A 21,866-nucleotide genomic window follows, 5' to 3' on the forward strand; every position below is an offset into this window, starting at 1 on the left:
ATTATTCTGTGAAGAATATATAACAAGCCAGGAATGATCTGTAGAGCATCATGGAAAATACTTTTTTTTAACTTTTTATTTATTTATTTATTTATTTATTTTTACTGACTTTCTGGGATGATTTTGGGCCTAAAAACACAAATTTAGTCTAGATCTTGATACACAGTGCACACAGTATGGGATTACTTTATTGCTAACCATAATAAAAACGCTTTCTTTGTTTGGTTGCCTGTTTGCCCTGAATACAGTTTTTGAAAATTATAACATTTATTTGCATTGCAGTTTCAGTGGCTGGCCTTTTAAGCTGTGAGGCTGTATACTTCTGTTTCCATGGAAACAAATCCGATGCTTTTTTCTCATGTAGTGATACTGAAGCCCAGAAGGTGGCACTGATCTAAAGTTTTTACAGGAAGGGCATGTTTGTTTTGGTTTTTGATGTGGAGAAGCTCCAGTTCTAAAAGATAGTTCTATGGGGAACTGCTAAATGCAAAGCTTTGAATTCTCCCACATGACCTACATGCTTATCAGGAAGCCTTAATGCTGTTCTCTGAGTAGTGGACCCCAGCTGAGATAATTACTCAGTGAAAGCACACAAAGTGTGTTCAATTATGCACAATGGAAATTGGTATCCTAAAAAAGTTCATTTTTAAATCTGTTTTACTTTTTGATACAATACCCATTTCTTATTTAAAATAATCTATATTGGCACATTGCTAAAATGATTTGCTTACAAAATAATAGCGTCTACCAGGTTCCAGGCTGCTGCATTCAACATTCGTTTGACCCCCTCCTGAGTGAACCCTGTACTATATATAGCTGAGCTGACAGTGAGAGATTACAGTGCGCAGAAAAAAGATAGAAAATGGAAATGGGTCGGGCTCTTGGCTGGCTGAAGCACACACCTACCTGTCTTCATAAATTAAATTAAAATGGAAGGAAGCATTTTCCTGTCCACTTTTGCACCCAAAGTCCTTTGAACATTTTTAATGGATGACGTCTAGAAAAGCATATTATCAGTGTATCATTTGTTTTGCATGGTTCCTAGCTAGTTAACTCACTTATGACTATTTTGTCAATCGTGAGCTGGGTAAGTCCCTAGGAGTTGATTTCATTACGGAGAATCATCTCTGCATGGCTCTGATTATTGCTGTCCTCAGTAGTTTTAGTGTACTCTAATTTTACTCTGTTGCTTGCTTGCATAGCGGTATGCTATATCAAGAATCTGTCAAGAACTCTACCTGAAAAGTAAAAAAAAACTTGAAATTCAATGCCAGTAGGACTGTAATCGGAAATATTCAGGTCTCATCAATGTAGCAAAAGATAAAATAATCTATAAAGTAAGTGGGGAGAGATTCACATCTGTTGGAACAGTATCACAACCAGCCAGTGCGTTTGAACAAGGCAATGGAAAGCAATGCATCACAATGAGCCATTTTGTGCCAGCACGGAAAATTCACCTGTAGCTGAAGAGCTCTAATAGATGATGTGTGTTAGAAAGCAGGCCCATCGTTCTCTGTCTGTAATGCAGGGCTCATCACTGACATGCAGTGCTCCATGGTCAGTACCTGAACAGTGTGGCCTTAGTGCTGCTGTGTAGCAGTTAAACTCATGGGTCTGGTCAGATGTCTAAAAGGTACCCACGGTGTCACAGAAAGAAGCTTGAATATAAACAGCAACACAGAATCCCAAATGGCTCCATAACCAACATTACATGACTGTTGATTCAGTGCACACACAGAGGTGATTCAGTGCACTGCTTTATTATGACCAGCAACAGCTATTGGAATTGGAACCCTCCACGGTTGTAACGCAACACACACATTGAGCTCACGTTGTTGTGTTGATTTCAGATGATTCACAACTACATGGAGCACTTGGAGCGCACTAAACTCCAGCAGCTGACGGGAGGAGACGCCGCTGAAACTGGGACGCTGGGAAGAATTCGGTGAGACAAAATGGCCACATTCTTGCTTGATGTATTGGGCTACCTTATACATAATGTATATGCACCTGTCTTAACTCCGCCACTGTCTTGGACCATTAGATCATTTAGGCCTACATGATACACACGTACTGTATGTTTCATGGTACATTTTCTTTTTAAGTATGTTTGTTTCGTATATATAAAAACACACACACTACTGTATATATTTCCTTTTTGCCATATTGAACGGATTGTTTCGCTGCTTTTTGACCTATTGTATCCATGCTCTGTGCATTCGAGAGATCAGCTTGTTTCATATCTCGTGGTACAAAATGGCAGGTACCCTGCTTCCATGCAGATTTTCAGCCCAAATCAAAGCTAATGCACAAGCATGTTTGGCGGAGATTGAGTTCACAGCCTCAGTTTCCTAGAAGTCCTTCTTGTGTGAAACAAGCCTATACTTTGGCTTTCCACTGCAGGAAAGAATCGCAAATGTACCAGGTTCACCTGTTTACCTCCTTAACCAGGGAATTGTGGTTATTTATTGGTCGCCTCTTTTGCCTCCGCTCATAATAATAAGCCTAACTGTGCTCTGTGCTGGGATGCGGGAATCTTCCCTGGGCACACGGTGCTTTATCAGTAGTTTGTGTTGCACACAGCTGCCCCGTGCTCTGTGTAAACACCGCATTGCTGCTGTCTGCAGATGTGAGTTGGCTGAGGCTCTGTGCTGCAGGCTGTGGAGCGGCTCCCACACTGCGCAGGACGCCGGGGCTGATGTAGGTCAGTCACAGCCTGCCGGTGTCACGGCGCTCTGCGTGGTTAGAGCCTGGTGACCGGGCCTGGCTGAGCACCGGAGAAGCTTGTCTTTTGGCGATGTTGGTGATATTCAGATGCAGTGCTGGTGCACTGCAGTTCTGCAGCTGTCCTTCACAAGATTAGGCATCAGCTTCTCCTGTGCATGAAACTGAGTCATGTCTTATGTCTTTTTTACTCATTTTGAATGACAATCCTTTTATTTTCATATTTATTTATTTGTTTGTTTGTTTTATTCAATGTTGTAACCTTATTCCCTGGTTGGTTATTTGATACTGGACATGATTCTGAGTAAAATGGCGCTGAAGTGGATTTTTTTCTTGGAGCACTCACATCTGCAGTCACGTAGGGGGAGGGGGGATTTATGGTGTTCTGAATCCCGCAGAATCTAACCGTCCATCTACTTGGCCAGGATTACGGGATTATTAAAATAAATGGTGATTGAGAATGGAGTCCTCAATCCACCATTTTCAGATGCAGTTTTGACACGCAACATAATCAAACATGACACAGCTTGGCTCAAAAGTATCACAGCCTTGTGTATGTAGGGAGTGAGTGGATAAGAACCAAACACACTGGTGTTTTATGGACGGAGTATCATATGGGTGTGCTTTAATGTTGCTGCTTTACATTGGTAATTCATATTTATCAGATCCACGTTTGTGGGTGCGTCTGTGTGACCTGGCACTGCCGTTGTGAGCCGGTGGAAGTGGCTGTTTCCCATGGCTTTGTGGGATGAATGTGCTTTTAAAGCACCTCCTCTCTCTTTCAAAGACTCAGTTCCCACAGCACTTTTTCCGTCCTCCCTGTCCGGCCAATGGATTGAGTGGCAGTGCTGAGGAGAAGAGGAATATTTAATTAGCTTCCTTGTGCGGGGCTGCTGCTTCAGCACTGATGCTGAAGAGAGCGAGAGCGAGAGAGAGGGAGAGAGGGTGAGCGAGAGAGAGCGATCGAGAGAGGGAGCGAGCGTGCAGAAGAGGAGAGAGCAAGATTGCGTGCGTCCGCGTAATGTAGAGGGAGCAGGAAGAAGAGATAAAGGAAGAGAAAAAAGAAAGACTGAAGCGGATAAAAACAATCGCAGCGAAGCGGCCGGCCTCAGCCGAGGCTCAGAGAGGGGATGATGTCACCGCCCGGCTCGCCGCGGAGCTGAGCGGCGCGCGGGTTTCTCGTCCTTCGGCGTCGCCGCCGCTGCAGACGGGATTGTTGTCGTATCGGCGCGAGCGCTCGGCGGAGCCGGATCCCGCCCACGCCAGCGGGGCCGCCGGCGCCCCCCCCCGCCCCTCCCCGCGCGCGGCGCTCCACCATGCCAGGGCACAGCCATGAGCCCGGGGTGCATGCTGCTCTTTGTGTTTGGCTTTGTTGGCGGGGCGGTGGTCATTAACTCGGCCATCCTGGTGTCGCTGTCCGTCCTGTTGCTGGTGCACTACTCCGTCTCCACGGGCCTGCCGGCGCTGACGCAGTCTCTGCCCAGGATCGCCAGGTACCGCGCGGCCTCCGCGCTCCTGCTCCTCACCCTGCTCCTGCTCCTCTCCCCCTCACCCTGCTCCTGCTCCTCTCCCCTCTCCCTGCTCCTGCTCCTGCTCCTCACCCTGCTCCTGCTCCAGCTCCTCTCCCTACTCCTGCTCCTCTCCCCCTCTCCCTGCTCCTGCTCCTGCTCCTCTCCCTCTCTCCCTGGTCCTGCTCCTGCTTCTCTCCCCCTCTCCCTGCTCCTGCTCCAGCTCCTCTCCCTCTCTCCCTGGTCCTGCTCCTGCTCCAGCTCCTCTCCCTGCTCCTGCTCCTGCTTCTCCCACCCTCTCCCTGCTCCCCTCCTCCCTCTCTGCCCTCTTCTTTTTCTCACTCATTCCTTCATTCTTTTACCTTCCTGTCTCTCTCTTTGCTCTGTTCTCCCTGGTGTGAGTAAACGGCTGTCAGCGGTGTTGGCGGGGAGAGCCCGCTCTGGCGCCTGGCTCTCTGTGCCTGGCTCTCTGTCAGGCAGGATGGAGATCCTCCGCGTCCCCGACGCCCTCGGCTTTGGCACTGCGCACAGGGGACCCAGCGCTTCAGGGGCTGCGCAGTCAACACGCTCCGAGGCGCTCCAAAATGGCTCCCGTCTGCCGCTACGGGCTGGCGCCAGGATTTGTCACATAAATATTTAAATGAAAAGGCTGTGGCTCCATTCTCTTTTCTTGCCCTGCTTATTGCTCACCGGAGCTAAGGCGGAGAAGAAGGCTTGCTGTCCTGTGTTTGAACTCGGCGGCTGCTTCTGTCAGGATCAGGGTGTTGTCGGTTGTTATTGTTTGTGTGGTGTCCCTGAAAGCTGCTACCGTTATTGTATTGCTGTATTTTGATACAGAGATCAATGTGCCTACTCATTCAAATTTGAATGTGCTTGTGGAAAGTACGGTAAACTTTGTGTTCAATCTTATTTCCTTTGCAATGGATGTCATTAAGTTTTCCCAATGGAAATTAAAGCATTGATTATAATGACATCACCTTGCTTTTTCCATTATTAGGTTAGGAATTGGTAATTGGAAATTGAATTTAGCATGCAGCATTTATACATTTACGGATCAGTACCCTTAATTTCCTGTACGAGCGGTCAGCTTTAATTCGGGAGGTGATTTGATTAGATTGTGGATGCTGTTACCCTCTTCCCTCCCCAACAGAAGCTGAACGTTTCACAGGCAAATGGCAAAAACGGCCTTTATTAAAAAGCGGCCCTGTATTGAACGTGATTGAGTGTGACGCCTTTGTGTGAGGGGCTGCGCTGGGACCTGTGAGGACATGATGAATAAGCTGGCGACGCGCGGCCAAGGGGAACTAGCACTGACCTGAGAACGGGGGCAAAGCTCGGCCTCAGTGGGTACATATGAATTGCCTTACCCTGGTGAGAAAGTGTGAGCTGGGTCATAATTGGAAAGGCGTTATTTTATTGTGACGCGACTCCTATCTTAGCACAGTCCAAACGGAGCTTCTGATGCTTAGTGGAGCTCGCAGAGGGGCTGTTGTGGGAGCTGCATTTTCATTAATCGAGATGAGGAAAGCAGCGACAAGGCTCATAGAGTGCCTTTGTGTCTTAATGCAAAGCAGGGTTATTTTGGGACAGATGGTGATGTGCCTCATTGCCTGACCAGGATCGTTGCGTTCTGGGAGGACGGCTAAAAATGGCCCAAATCACCGGCCTGCGTAAAGAACTCAATTTAAGCAAAATCGCAGCAGGGAGCTTTAAGTGCTCTCCGGGGAATAAGGGAACTGGCCCCGTCCGGTCTAGGCCGGTCTCTCTGCTGTATCGATGACTGCATGGCACAGACTCAAAACAGCAGAGTGCTCTGATGCCTTATGAGTTTGGACTTTGACCAGTTATGTAATGCTGCCCCTGACGAAGCTTCTCATGAGTGAGGAAGACTTCAGGCCTCATTGGCCGTCAGCTGCATTGCACTGGCTCTTAGGCCCCTGGCTCTTAGGCCCCTGGCTCTTAGGCCCCGGCTCTTAGGGCCCCGTCTCTTAGGGCCCCGTCTCTTAGGCCCCGTCTCTTAGGCCCCAGCTCTTAGGGCCCCGTCTCTTAGGCCCCGTCTCTTAGGGCCCCGTCTCTTAGGCCCTGTCTCTTAGGCCTTAGCTCTTAGGCCCCGGCTCTTAGGCCCCGACTCTTAGGCCCTGTCTCTTAGGCCCCGACTCTTAGGGCCCCGTCTCTTAGGCCCCGTCTCTTAGGCCCCGTCTCTTAGGCCCCGTCTCTTAGGCCTTAGCTCTTAGGCCCCGGCTCTTAGGCCCCGACTCTTAGGCCCCGACTCTTAGACCCCGTCTCTTAGGCCCCGTCTCTTAGGCCCCGTCTCTTAGGCCTTAGCTCTTAGGCCCCGGCTCTTAGGCCCCGACTCTTAGGCCCCGACTCTTAGGCCCCGTCTCTTAGGCCCCGTCTCTTAGGCCCCGGCTCTTAGGCCCCGGCTCTTAGGCCCCGGCTCTTAGGCCCCAGCTCTTAGGCCCTGTCTCTTAGGCCCCGTCTCTTAGGCCCCGACTCTTAGGCCCCGGCTCTTAGGCCCCGTCTCTTAGGCCCCGGCTCTTAGGCCCCGGCTCTTAGGCCCCGTCTCTTAGGCCCCGTCTCTTAGGGCCCCGTCTCTTAGGCCCCGTCTCTTAGGCCCCGGCTCTTAGGCCCCGTCTCTTAGGCCCCGTCTCTTAGGGCCCCGGCTCTTAGGGCCCCGTCTCTTAGGCCCCGGCTCTTAGGCCCCGTCTCTTAGGGCCCCGTCTCTTAGGGCCCCGTCTCTTAGGCCCCAGCTCTTAGGCCCCGTCTCTTAGGCCCCGGCTCTTAGGCCCCAGCTCTTAGGCCCCAGCTCTTAGGCCCCGGCTCTTAGGCCTCGGTGCAGATTATGCTCTGATCCTGCTCCTCCTGCAGTGTCCTGGGCGCACACTCATCCTGCTGCTGTGCTGCAGGCATGCTGTGCTGGCTCTTCTGTCCAGTGCTAGCTCCCACAGTCTTCATGTTTTATCGAGCTGGTCAGCAGTCTGTGGTGACAGCTGCAGTGTTGAGAACAAAAGGAAGGCTTACTGGGATACGTGGAAGTTCAGTGTGCTCTCTCTTGTTAGTGGTGAATTTAAATAGGAAAAATTAAGATTCAAGAATGAGCATTTTTGGATTCATTACACTGAACACTTCTGTTATCACTTTAATGGTACTGTAATGGTGCACTGTACCTTTTCGAGTTCATGTGAATGTTGCTTTTTCTGGACCTTGTCATTTGACGCAAGTTGAAATGCCAGGCCAGTCAGCTCCCCCGCCCCCACCCCCATGTGGCTGGGTGCCTGTGTAGAGCAGAATGTGCAGTCAGCAGGTTGGGCTCTGTATTGTGTTGAGTGGAGCCTCACCACCTTTCTTTATCTGTCTCTACAGACTGCAGGCAACAGGGAGTCATTGCATGTTTATCCGTTTTCATATTGCTTTGTTTTAGAAATTTACATCTGTCTCGCTAGAGCAGCAGAGAATATTTCTTGTTGCTATGGAGACCACACACAGGCCTTCCAAGTAAGCAATATGTTTGGTGGTTTTATAGATGAAAATATAGCCAGCCAATTCTTTGTAATTGCAGCATACTGGTAGAAATTCTCATGAGGATTTGGAGTCATCAAATCCTAGTCAGGATGAAAATTTGTTACTCGACTGGTAGTTTTGCGCAGTTTTAGAATGTGTAATGGCCATAGGCTTTCAGTGTAAGCTCTGTTTGTGGTGTGGACATGGCATTAAATTAATGGTCATTGGTCTAATTGTCTCCCCCTCTGATGCTGTACAGAAGCCAGACTCACAGTATGGGGCATTTGTCTCTATATGTCTCCATAAAGTTGGCATTCCTTCACCGTGCTTCCCACCCAAAAATGATCATATCTGAAATGCTTTCTTTTCCTGTGTGTAGGAAGGAGCGGCCTGTGTCCTTGGGGCTGTTCTCGCTTCCTGGGGGGGACGCTGTCCACACGCCCGAGCTCCACAGAGAGACCGTAGAAACCCCAGGGTCAGACACCTGGAGATACAACGTCATCAGCCACCCACGCTCCAACACCAGCCTCAAGGTGCGCACCCGCCAGTCTGTCACTCACACGGTTTATCTCTTTACAGGAACCTGTGTATTTCACAAACAAAATGGCCTCTTAGCATTCTGTTTTCTCTTGACCTGCTTTTCTGTTCATCGATCCTTTCACCTGAATTCTGTTCTCATATGCCTCTGTTCTTTTTATGGATAAATAAATCCATTTGGTAATCTAAAACGTACAAAGACCTCTGTTGGATTACTTCATTGAGTTAATCTGAAATATTACATTATTACAGTCCAAGTCATCTTGGCTGTGTCTGGGAAAACTCTCATTTTTGTTCTAGTTTAGAATGACACAAAAGAAGGCATATTATCAACTTTGGTTCATAAAGATCCGGATTAGAAACTACTGATGTACTGCCATGACTGGGGAAATATTGTATAATTTCAATAACGTCATGTTTTCAGTAGGCTATTTTTACTGTCACCTGGCCTGGGCCATGGTGACAAATTGCCTCACACATTCAATGTTAAGCAGACTTTTTTTTACCCCAGGCAAATTCTGAACATCTCTACATTTTCAGAAATTTAAAGAAATAGAAACTATAAACGATTTTTACAACCGTATACTCATAAAGACATATCCAGATGGAGATTAGCGGGGTGAATTCACAGAATGGTGAAAGTTTGGGGGTTTGGGGATCATCCTTGTCTTTTCCCCCCTGAATTGAGCTGTGTGAGTAACACATGTAAGCGTCCTGCCGTTTGCCAGAAGAGACGAAGCCTTTGAAAGGGGAAGACTGGCGTCAGTGTGTTCAGAATGCCTAAGCAGACTGTTGTGAGGATGGCCGAGAGCCTGGTGAAGTAAACAGTGGGCATGGGTGGCGTGTTTTAGAGGTGTTGGAACAGGGACGTCTCTGTGCCAGAGCAGCCGTTTCCTCTTTGGATGCACAGACACCTCCAGAGCCCAGCACACAGGCCAGGCTGTTCAGCCCCTAATGAATATTCATCGGAATGAAGCGGTCATTGTTGTCACTTAGTTTTAGTCACAGTTGTGAAGTGTAATGAGGATGATACTGATTCTGAAAATGATTTTTGTTCTGTCACTATCCCTATCACTTCGGATATGGAAAAATGAGCAGGTGCAAAGACACTCATGCTGCTGTATTTTTTTCAGGACAGAAATTGATCACGTATAGAGCTGACACGCCAAAACTCCCTTGTCAATTAAGCAGAACTGTTTCTCACCCCAAGCTAACATGCACTACAGGCAGAAATGAACACACCATCATGACACACATCACTTAATCATGATGGCATTATACTATGGATCTACATGTGACATAGCTATTTAAATCAATATAAGTATTTAATAATTACAGCAGTCCTAATATTGCCTAAGATATATAAATCATGTGTTTTATGTGAAAGTCTGCATAATTTACTTTATATGAAAATGTTCTTTTAATGCAAAAATGTTTTAATGTAAGTCCCCCAGAGACTGCTTTGAAGACCCCAGTTTGGGAGGTCCTGCTCTAGCTCAGATGGTTTTCTAATTGCCTTTGAATATTGTAATGATGTCCGTACAGCAATATAGCAATGTTCGTGTAATTTAGTAATGTCCTTATTGTTTAGTGCTGGAACAACACACAAGTCCATTTTTATTAGCCATTAGAGGAGTATCTCGAGTATTGGCTAGTCTGTGCAGAGGTGACCTTCAGAAATCTCAGATCGAGTCTTTGGGCATTGACTAGTTCTTTCAGCTGACGTGTCATAAGTCCTTTCCCCTTTAGCGATCAGGTTTCATTGGCTCACCGTAAAGCTTGCCTTAGAGTTTTCATCAGTGTGTGAAGTAAAGGCCAGAAGCCATAGACATCAGCACAGAAGCGATAAGGCAGGGCAGTGCACTCTTAAGTTTACACCCGTGTCTGCACTGATGCCCATTATTCCTAGAGGACAGAGTATGTGGCCATTTTATTGAATAGGTTTGTGAATGGTCCTCATTTACTGAAATATTCTATATTTTACCTACATTTTTGTATATTCTTGACTGTAGGGTTAATAATTGTTTGCCTTGCAACTCTCTGATATTTAGCATGTTTTTTAAGATTTATGATTCTATTCCGTGACTGCAACTATTTTCAGGACTGTGACTATGTAAAGTTATTGGTGAGGGGGGACTTTTTTGACTGTTGGCTAGAAATGTTGTTTGATCATTATTTTTATTGTTTTCTTCCTGAAGCAACCAAAACTGTTATACTTTTAGTTAAATATTCACAACCAGCCCTCTGCATTACTCCCACAAAGGATGAACAGGGTCTGCTTCGTGTACTCTCACTTGATGTTTCGATCTCATATTACAGTTTGAGTTGAATGTTTCTGTAAAAAAAGCAGTTTCACAGAACAGTTTCTTGCTTACTCAGTGCTTCCTGTTCTGTTTTTACTTGTATTTGATGACCATAGGCTTTCACTAGATTTGTTACAGGCTGTGGGTGAAAGAGTAAGGCAGCAGAGGCAGCTCTTTTTATGTCGTTAGGCTATTGTCAGTCTCTCAGGAGAGGGAAGACAGGCTGTTGCTATTCTGTGATTGGTGGGTTGGTGCTGTCATGGCAACATGAGGCAATGATGCCCTTGTAAGCACACATGGACTGACAGGAAAACCATTCTGTCCAGTCCAGGTCTGGCAGACATTTTTTGTCACTGTCTGACCTTGATATTATTTAGCTCTTAATTAGTGTCAGATTTGTTTTTGTATGTGAATTATATGCACTGTTTCTGTACATTTGTTTCAAGATGACTTGCAGATCAGTTTATATTGTGTTACAGATTAATTTTAGTTCCTGTAGTGTACTTAATCTCTTAGCGCATTGCCCCTAGTGGTGGGCACGCCCGCGTGCCTAGATTACTAAAGTCAAACATTCGGTGCTACTGCAACCAACGTGTGAGATGAAAACAGAAACGCGTTGTTTCAGTTTCATTAGTAGACGATACATGACAACTATGCCGAAAACGGAGTTTCGCAGCCCCACCATTGTCGCTCCGGTCGTTCATTTAACACGCACCCCCTCCCTGCAGTCTCATCTAAAAAACACCCCCCACCCTTGACATAATGGACAATATTGTCTATCCTGGCATTAATAAAAATATTCTTTCACCACTAAAAAATCGTATTCCGTCATAGCAGCAAGATAAACCCGACAATAGCACTAAGATATGCCTATACAGCAGTGAAAACGCTGCTCACTGAATAACGAAATAAACGAGAAAAAGTTTTTAAAAATGATACCATGTCATTCTACAGTCAATATCTGGGACTAAATATTGAATAAATATAAAACCTTACTGTTGGTTTTACGTGTAGAGATGTCCCTTTTGAGACTGCGTGGTCATATATTGTCTTGGACAATCCGTTTGGGAAATATAGGCGCATCTGTGACGCCTGGGTATCTTCCAAAATAGCTGTGCGTAACACCACACCTGTTGTTTACGGCGTCGTCGTCCTTTTTAGTACAGTCTGACTTGATTTACAATTCATTTATTCGGTAGGCGAGAGTATAAGCTTTCTAACGATGTATAACATGTCTAATTCTGCTTTTGGAATAGCGTTTTATAGGTCAGCGTAACAGAAAATATTCTTAGCATAGCATTCACTTACGCAATCACTCTGCTAGCAGACAAATACGATGCACCTAACGAAACGTGTTCAAGGATATTTCGTAATTTCTTGGAAAATACTATTATTATTGAGGACTTCTGAACATAGCTAAACCATATGTTTGCTGATAGACCTAGCTGACATCGTTTTCTGGAGTAAAACAGAAGCGAATAGAACAATATTATTGATACCGTCTCTGTCTCTATCTACTGAACATAGAGGAGATTTCATCATTGCTATGTAAGTATTACCGTTCAAAATATTTCGGTTATATACGTTATTTTTGAAATTGAGTATCTTTAAATAGGTTAGTGGTGTTATATAATGTAAATATTTTACACTGTAATGTAAGCGTTAGACGGAAGTGTAATAGTTTTTGTGAAGCATGCAACAGTGATGACGTCATAGCTGGAACATTGCCAAAACGTGGTGGACGGGTGAAAATTGTTTTCATGTTGTCTCATCCCCATACAAGAAAACATACGAGAGTACAGAGTATAGAAATACACACGAGTTAATTATTACACATTTAGGTACTGTACCGCATTGTGTGACAATGTTTTCGCATTATTTTTTTAATCTGATAGCAATGTTTCATCTTAAACCCTCATAAGGGGCTCATTTATATGCTTTATAATGGACAAAAAGCATTTTATTCAATTTTGGAGAGATTTTGGATATGTTTCTGGACACCTAGCTATTTTAGACCACTGTACTGACTGAAAGCTTGTAATTCCCATTTGAAAATTATGCAACAGTGATTTTCTTGAGTCAAAACAGTTGATTTGTAGTGAAATACATGGATATGTTATGATTTACAGCAATGCATAATTTAGACATTTTGGATAGATTTGGAGATGCTGGGTACACTGCTTAGTTTTTGCTTCATACATCTATAGTAGTTCTACATATCCACCCTTAGATTTTATGAACTTGTGGTCAAGACGTTTTTGACCTAGCACATGTATAGTTTAACCTCCTGCATATATTCAATCTCGCAGTATTTCATTGCAAACTTAAAAAGTGCAAATTTATTTTGGATTTTTTGTCAAAACAATTGCATTTGTGGCACTTTATTTCTTCCAAAATTATGAATATAAACTAATCTGTGTTAGTATTGTAAATTGTACAAATGTCTTGCTTCATTTAAGCCATTTTTCAAGTCTCTGTGGTGTTCACGTCTGGAGTTATAAAGCTTTAAATAGGGTACCCCCTAAATGGGCAAGGATTGGCAAAATTTGGCTTGTGCCTTAAGAGGTTAACCACTAATGAGGAAAGAATATACAAATAGGTTATTTTATGTGTTCGCAGTATTTGTAAGTCGATTTTAAATGTAATTGGATGAAGATCAGTTTTTCTTTGGATAAAAAGAACTATGTCTCCTTTGTTGACTGAAATCCAATCAAAGCTGGTATATTTCACAAAGCTCCCTGATTGTTTCAGCTTCTCAGACTTTTTATGCTATTGCGTTTGTAGACAATATTAGCTTTGTTCATGTAACAGGGCTTATTCTGGGAAAGAAGAGTGATGTGTCAAAGATGCATATTAGGTTATATCGATTTCCAAAACGTAACCAAGTGAGCTGATATCGGGCATAAAAAACAAAGCAATGTAGGCAATGTACCTATTCCACAGTAATATTGTATGTGATAGTTTGTGTGTAGTCTGGTGTGCACATAATTACATTTAGTGCTGCAACTGCTGTCCCTCAAAATAAACCACTCTTTGAATGTAAAAACAAGACCGCATGCAAATCTACTTTTACACAGGAATTTAGACACTACAGCAATTCTTTTGATTCCTGTCTTCTTTTTGAAATATTTTGCTTAATTCTTTCCTGTCATTGGTCATCGATTTTTCACAACTGATGTCAAGAGTCATGTTTCAAGGTCACCTTCACTGCCTCCCCAGTGTCTCAACTGAAGATGTCTTGCTTTGCTTGCCAGGATCCATTTATGCTTATCTAGCTGTTATTCATACAGAAGAACATGCTGAAAATAAACTATATTCTCTTTCAAAACAACAATATTATAATAGTGTTTTCTTTAAACAATCATTAGATATCCGCGCTTGGTTTCACGCACAGTTTATTGTTCCTCTCTATGGGTAAGTGCTAGAGCTCTGCTTTCATCTCTGCTAGTGCAGCTGGGGGTTGGATGTCCTTAATGACCAGCTATTTTACTGTGCTCTTTATTCCTGTACAATGACAGCCTGGTTGTTCTGTGTCAGACTCTGCTGTGCAAACCTCACACACACACACACACACACACACACACACACACACACACACAAAGGTGACGTGTGCGTGTTACGTCTGCACCCATCTAAAGTGTGTATTTTATTGTAATTCTCTTCCCCAAGCAGTTGGAGGCGGAAGATTCTCTCAGAAAAAGGGAGGGTAAGAGTTCACAGGAGTCTTGGGGGAATTCGCTGGCTGACGAAAGCAAGGTAGTTGGACCTGTAGTCGCAGGAAAAAAGAAATTACGCCGCCAACAGCAATCAAGCTACCACATTCTGTGGCCTGTAGTTGTCTTTGCTGTGTTGTTTCATAAACGCTACTTTTTTGTTCATCTGAACCATGTAGTTCACAGACTGCTGCATGCAACCTCTTAGGTTTTGAATTTCGCGTTTTCCATTCCACTTAAGCTGTTAGCCCTTACTTCAAAAAAGGAACAAAAAGGGGAAATAGCAATTTGTATTAATCTTTTTTTGTGAAATAAAAAACAAAAAACAGGAAAAAAAAACATTCGGTTGCATGCAGTGTACAGTGTCTGGTCAGCCACATTGCATGGAACATCACTCACACTGTGGTACAGCTGCCACATCCTTGATGTGATCGTCGGACATCAAGCGGAAATCGGTAGACGCATCTCGCAAGCACTAATGCCTAAAGAAACGCTTTTTACCTCAGCGTCCGCAATCGCGTAGCCTAGCAGTAGCACTGTAGATACCAAATTGATCTTGTGTCTTTTGGTTTGTGTTGGTGTGTTTTTGCTCTCTAATAATATTGAGTTCTTAACTGCATCAGTCCTTTTGTCGTGGAAGTGAAGAGCTGTATCAATGTTAAGTGTGTTTCTGTTTCAGTGGATGGCGCAGTGGAGATGCTGTGTTTTCGGTTTCGTTTTGGTCTTCTATGTGCAGTTTTTGTGCTCATGTCTTTGTGAAGGCTCCTCTTGGCACAGCGCTCTGTATGTGTATGGTGGTGTATTTCCTGGGTCAACGCTGCTTATTTCTGTGTAAAGTTGTCCTCCGGAATTGCCTCTGTGTTGTTCTGAGTGGGCTTGAGGAGATTCCCTTTTCCTGCACAACAAATTCCCTGTTCAGACTGAGGATAATGTCTTCCCATTGCTTGGAATTTTGCACATAGAAATAGCTCTCTTAAAAAATACTTAACTTTAGGAGGTTCCTGTATAAAATATATTTTTTCAAATTTTGTGTAGCCTCATGGAAATATTAACAAATTCCAAAACATTGTAAGGAATCAAACCCTAAGTTTAATATATGAATAGCTTAACACACTGTGCCTTTTAAGACATGGGTTATAATTGGGCAATGGGTCTCTGCCTCTGTGGTGTTGGATGGCTGTGTGTGTACTAACTGTCTTCGTGTACCGTTTGAACTGGATTTGGAGTGCCATGGTGTGGCCGCATTGTGGGCGTTTCCTCAGCACCCTGCCGGAACTGGGGCCTCCGCAGGTCTCACGCCCCAGGAACCTCCTCGCTGTCTGACCCTGTTATGGTGCTTGGGTTGTCGCTGCAGGATGAGCTCTCCGACGCCAGCCAGGGCGCCTCCAAGTCCGCCACCCCCGTGTCGGCCGCCGGCTCGGACGTGGCGGCGCCCTCCGCGGGCACGCCGCAGAAAGGGCAGGCGGAGGGGCCGAACAGGAACCTGAACACCAGCAGCAGGAAGCCGGACAGCAGCAAGAACACTGAGGTGCAGGCAGCCCCAGGCACAAGTTCTGTCTCTACAGGTCAGTCTCCTGACAACAAGTTGTAGCTAAAGCTACAGCATGAACATGTATAGTAAATGTATACATTTATATATATATATGTATTTATCTGGAAGAAGCATTTATCCTTTGAGTGCCATTTAAAGAACATGCAAACTGTTTAGGTTAAGTGCAGCAACAGTACAGAATTATCAGTCTCCAGTATCAGCTAATATTGAGTGGCATAGGTGCAAGAGGGGGTTTTTGCATATGGTGCTATAATGGATAGTGGCATAGTGGATTTGAAGGTAAAGTGTTAAATGGAGCACAGCAAGGGGTATTCAGAGCTCTTTCTGATGGTTTACAGAATTGATTTGGTCTTTTATTTTCTTACATGTGCATCCATATGTAGGCCATTTTCAAAAGATCAAACATCCTTATTTCATCCATATTTTGTTGTAATATCAATTAATGTTCACTTATATTTGTTTTTATTGCCCTCCGGTATGTATAGTTTTTTTTGTAGAAGTTTCTGCCTTTTTGTTTCCTAGGTTTACCTGAAAATGCACAGAAGTCTGAGGTGCAGGCCATTATTGAGTCTACTCCTGAGCTGGACATGGATCTGAGTGGCTGTAAAGGATCCAGGTGGGGTGCTCTGTAATGCTGTCTGTGGCCAGTGTCATGCCCACTCTTTGCCTGATTACAGAGGTTGGCAATAAAGAACAGTCTCATCCGGAATGTCATTGTCTGTGAACAAACTTGTGTCCCTGTGAGTGGTGTTAGCTCATTACATCTATTTAATAACATATTCAGGGATAGCCAAGCTGCTCTGTCTTCACATTTCCAAATTCCTATTTTAAAGTATAAATGACCACCAAGTATTGTCATTCCTGTCCTAGAATCATTATGCCCTTTGAGTCCACTTTGACAGATTTTAGTGTCTGCATGTATTCTCATTCCTGTTTTAGAACTAAGCAGTTTTTTAAACTGTAAATCATCTTCTTACTTTTAGCACTCCCACAAAAGGGATTGAGAACTTGGCATTTGACCGCAACACAGAATCTCTCTTTGAAGAACTGTCCTCTGCTGGCACAGACCTTATAGGAGATGTAGATGAAGGAGCTGACTTGTTGGGTAAGGCTTTTAACTGTGACCACAAGGAAGTTTAATGGTAAGGAGGTTTGGGGAATTCACTCATGAATATGAACTAATGAAATTATTTCATTTAATTTGTTCTACAAATGAGCAGTCCACACACTGTTTATATTCTATTTTGTAGCTACATGCCAAATGAGTGCTGTGTGATGCTAGACTATAATGTGCAGTTGACCAGACAGACCAAGAGACACAGACCAGATGTCAATATTCTCTGTTTTCTACAATTGAGTGTACATCACGTCAATTAACTGGTAATAAAGTAATGGGAATGAACTCAAGTTAACTCCTGAAATAGTATGTTTAAGTTGTGCTACAGTTCTGTTCAGATATCAGGGTCTGGTAGTGTGATTTGGCCGTGAGTAAACAGACATGGTATAGGACTGTAAGGGCTGTATGGTAGGGCCTCATGCAGAGGCTGTGGTGTGTTCCTGTCTGTCATCTTCTGGGTTTCCTTGTCCGTTTTGTCCCTTCTTTACAAATCTTCTGCTCCATCTCTGTGCTGTGGTAGTGTGTAGATATACGGTTCACTGGAAATGCACAGTATTGTGGGTAGTGTAATTTCATCCTACATTTAGAACATGGCTGGAGGCTCAGTCTTCCAAGATTTAATTAGGGCAAAGTGCCTGATATACAGTGCAGTGTACGTATGTGGACAGTGAAACATTTTTTGTTGTTTTGGCTTGTACTCCAGCACATTGGATAACCTATGTATACATATAAAAGGTTGTAATTCCTAAGCGAATATCCCGATATGGCTGTAAATACCCTCAAATTAAAGCTGACAGGCTGCACTTTACCCTCATATTTATTGTTTTACTTAAAATCCAACATGCTGGTGTACAGAGCCAAAACAACAACATTTGTGTCACTGTCCAAATACAGACTGCACTGTTGTTGACTTTTAAACAATAGCCAGCTGGGCCTTTAATTAAATTTTTCTTTATATGCAGTGTAACAGCTTTGACAAATTGTAGATAGGCCAATGGGATTTTGAGGGAAACATCATCACCCATTCTGTGGTAAATAGCCAGTGAATCTAACCAGGGTTTCTCTCTCCTTGCTGTCTCCTGTCTTGGGCTTTTTGTTCCTACCTCCAGTGGAGTATTCTGGTGTGTATTTCACTCGTCCTCTTTTCCTGTGCTCAACCTCCATCTATCAAACTGTCCCCTTACATCACTCATTTTTGATCTGCTGAACTCATTTTTATCTTCACTTATTTTAAATGTCCCTTGGATGCTTCTCTGCAAGTTGACCTATCATCCAGCTGTACGTAAATTACTGGAACATAAGCATTTAAACTCAAGTTTTGAATTTAAGCTTGACTGAAAAGCAAGCCGGAAATGGTTCATCGCTAAAACACATTTTGACTTCAGTTTTGCTATATAATCTGAAACAGATATAGTTTTGAGTTTCTATCATTTATTCAAATGTCAAAAGGTTGACATTTTATAAATTCCAGTTACTGAAATTTTTCACCAATGATAAACGTGTTCTGGAGTTAGGATGCTGAAAGTTAAGGTAAGATGTTATGTTGCAGTCAAAGCTTTTTAGACACCCAGGAAGATTTGTGGATGCAAGTTTATTCTTTTTGACTGCTGTTTATTTAAAATATTTCACAAACACTCGACATGGGCAGTGAAAGAAGTAAAATGAATAACTAGACTTTTAGTATTGTCTGCTTTCACTGACTGCATTTAAGCATGGGCCATGTATAAGGTCACCATTTTTCCTGGAGGGTGTGACTGTGCATTTAAACTTGCATTACCATCGATATATTTGAGGGGTCCTCATAGGCACTGGATTAGCAGTCACCTGAATAATCATTCAAATAAATGGTTAATTTGACCCTTATGAAAGCGATGTGTTTACATAACATCTGGAGAGGAAGGAATGTAAATGTGGATGGAATGTGGAACCAAAAAATTCCACCCATGTGCAGCGACACTGTACACAGATTCAATATATTCTGTACAGTTTACAATTTATCCATAAGCAAAAAACAAAAAAATAGATTGACATACGCAATTAAAAAAAAAAACATAAAAGTTCTTGTTCAGAGACCAATAACAATTAGAAAGCAGGGCTCAAGAGAACTTTGAGTGGAGGGCATCCAACTCGATTTCAGAGTTTGGTAATATCTATTCTTCTGAACTTGTCAATTGAAACGTAAAACACCACTACAATGTCACTGAGGGAACGCTAGGACAGAGACGAGAAGATCTTGTGCAGAAAGCAAAAACAATACTTGTCCATTCCGACAAATTCCAATGATGCAGAAAGGCGTACCTCTTCATATGAAGAAGGCTCTAATGAGCTCCCTCTGCTGAAGGATCACTGAACTGCAGGTGTGAGGAGTGCTTTGGAAAAAATGGTGACCCTTGTCATGTGATTTTCAGCTAATGGATTTTAAATGGCAGAAAATAATTGGTTGCAAGGGAGTGTTTGTTTTCCCTTTGCTTTGTCTAGACTTGTGTGCCTGGCTTATCCTCTCTTTTCTGAGAAGCTGTCTGTCGCTCATAGGACTCCAGCTTTGTCTGTGCATCTCACTGCTTTGCGTCTGTGTGTAAATTTCTCCCTCACTTCCCACCTGTTTCTGTTTTTGCGCTTGACTTGGACTGCATGGGTTTCAGACCTTAATTTCTTTGGTAAGACCTCATCTGCTTCTCATGCATTTCTCTCATGCTGCCAGCTCTCTAGAATCCATGCTGAATGAGGATTTTAGGAGGATAATGGGAAGACATTGTGGATTTATTATTTATGCATTTAGGCTGTCTCTTAGCCAACATCTGTGAATCTTATAGCGATGTGATTTTACAAGTTGTTGAATGTGATTGCCTGGTTGTGTTTGTGCAGGTATGGGCCGTGAAGTAGAGCATCTTATCCAGGAGAACACACAGCTCCTGGAAACGAAGTAAGAACTGTAGATTATAGGACCTGTAAGGAAGCATTGTATAACTGCTAACATTGCATATGATCCAGAGAAGGAGATGTACCATTCAGACAAAAAGCATGCATAACTGAAAAAATAAATGGAACGACAGTCGGTCGATTGGGCATCCTCAGGGTGGTACGTCCAATTAAAGAGATAAGCCTTCATGCAGTATATATATCCACATTGCTATGTAGCCATGATGTGGAGCATGGGTAGCACTTATGTATTTATGATCCCCAGATGAGGTTCAGTAATGGATACCAGACACAAAACTCTTGAAAATGTGGTAGGCAGGTGTCCTGCCTTTTGTGGATTGTTTAAATGACAGATCACTCCGTCGAATTATAGCCTAAGTCTGCATTGTCCAACATGCCATTTACAAGCACCTTTATATGGGCCACAAAATGAAGATCGTAATTGAATATGCTGTGTTCTGTTGTGCTGAAATATTAGTTGTATTGAGGAACACTTCAGAGGAATTGCTATTTAAAATACTACTCACCAGGTGCATAGTTTCATTTCATCTTTTAGAGAACAAATTTGAAGGAAATGAAAGATAAGATTGGCCTTAAGGCAAAAAACTCTTTGGAACACTTTCAGACAGCTGTGTTTTCAGGTGGAACAATTTATGCAGCATGTATCATCAGACTTATAGCAGAAAAAAAACCCTCTAGAGACATTTTCAGAACCAAATTTAGTAGGCATTGCGTTATACATTACATCACAAATATGTAGTTTCTGTTGAATCAGTGCAGTCAGTTTAATGATGAGCTCTTTGTGCGGTGTGCTGTGCAGAAATGCCCTGAACGTGGTGAAGAACGATCTGATCGCCCGGCTGGATGAGCTCTCCTGTGAGAAGGAGGTGCTGCAAGGCGAGCTGGACGTGGTGAAGCAGACCAAGAGCAAGCTGGAGGAGAAGAACAAAGAGCTGGAAGAGGAGCTCAAGAAGTGAGTGATCTGCTGCTCGAGCTGAGCTGAATGGCTGTCTACACACGTAGACACACACACACGCACAACACACCCACACACACACCACATATACACACGCATGCACATGCATCCACATAGATACATATGAACACACACACAACACGGACAGACACACACTACAGACACAAAGCGATGCACAGACACAAAGACATGCACACCCACGCGTAGATGATTAAATACACTGTCGGAACAAAAACCAATTTTAACCGCACCTAATTAGTTTTTTTTATTACGATGAGAAATGTATACAGAGACACACTAATAGAAGGGCAGAATCTAATTTTAACTGCAGCCAGTGTGATTTATAGGATGCTGCTGTAGGCTGGCATTGTAAGAATGCAGGGGTTTATGGATGAGCTGAGTGCTGGTGTGGTAGCAGATGGGCGCAGCACTGCAGAGTGCTTCTGCAGCCAGATCTGCTCACTCTGCTGCAGTTCCCCCTGCGGCCATCCTCTGCCTCTGAGGCCGGCGCAGTGGTCCGGACAAACGAGCGCTCTTACTCGCAGCTCAATGCCCTGTGAGCTCCGGACCTGCTGAGGAGTGCCACCCTGCTGACTGCTAGTCCTGTCCCGGTTAAAAATAAAACAAATAAAATTAGCTCATTGCATCCCACTGTTGTGACTTGAAACTGGGGCGAGTCAACAGCCACCTGATAATTAACGTTCTTGCTCTAAATGTGTAATTTGAGATTTGTGTCGGCAAGCTGGCGGGGCTGATGCGAAGATTTTGGAAGCGCTTAGGAAATGAACAGCCTACTGTAATGGTGGGTGTTGTGGAGTGTGATAATGCTGGAGTGAGAGGTTTTATTCCTGGTGGGGCTGCTGGGTGTTCACTCGGGTGTCTGCTTCTCTTGTCAGGGTGCGGGCTGAGGCGGAGGAAGCAAAGCAGAAGTCTAAAGACGAAGATGATGTAAGTTCACCTAGAAATAGGACTCTATCCCAAATCCAGTCTAAAATGCAGTAGAGCGCTGAGGGTGG

The 21,866-nt window shown here is 43.8% G+C and overlaps 1 protein-coding gene across 10 annotated transcripts in view; it reads left to right on the forward strand.

Moving 5' to 3' along the window:
- spag9b (sperm associated antigen 9b) overlaps positions 1-21,866 on the forward strand; it is a 58,068-nt gene that overhangs the window by 21,812 nt on the left and 14,390 nt on the right. For 2 of the 10 annotated variants that reach the window (XM_064322971.1, XM_064322974.1), the window contains exons 4-12: positions 1,851-1,945; positions 8,113-8,266; positions 14,243-14,329; positions 15,641-15,851; positions 16,361-16,454; positions 16,822-16,943; positions 19,821-19,878; positions 20,695-20,847; positions 21,747-21,798. In XM_064322971.1, coding sequence (XP_064179041.1) covers positions 1,851-1,945; positions 8,113-8,266; positions 14,243-14,329; positions 15,641-15,851; positions 16,361-16,454; positions 16,822-16,943; positions 19,821-19,878; positions 20,695-20,847; positions 21,747-21,798 — 1,026 coding nt within the window. Of the gene's footprint in view, positions 1-1,850; positions 1,946-3,627; positions 4,218-8,112; positions 8,267-14,242; positions 14,330-15,640; positions 15,852-16,360; positions 16,455-16,821; positions 16,944-19,820; positions 19,879-20,694; positions 20,848-21,746; positions 21,799-21,866 lie in introns of those variants that run through there. The other 8 variants (XM_064322972.1, XM_064322980.1, XM_064322975.1 and 5 more) reach the window with 6 other exon arrangements.

This window comes from Anguilla rostrata, chromosome 2 (genome assembly GCF_018555375.3).
Source record: "Anguilla rostrata isolate EN2019 chromosome 2, ASM1855537v3, whole genome shotgun sequence".
Taxonomy (NCBI): domain Eukaryota; kingdom Metazoa; phylum Chordata; class Actinopteri; order Anguilliformes; family Anguillidae; genus Anguilla; species Anguilla rostrata.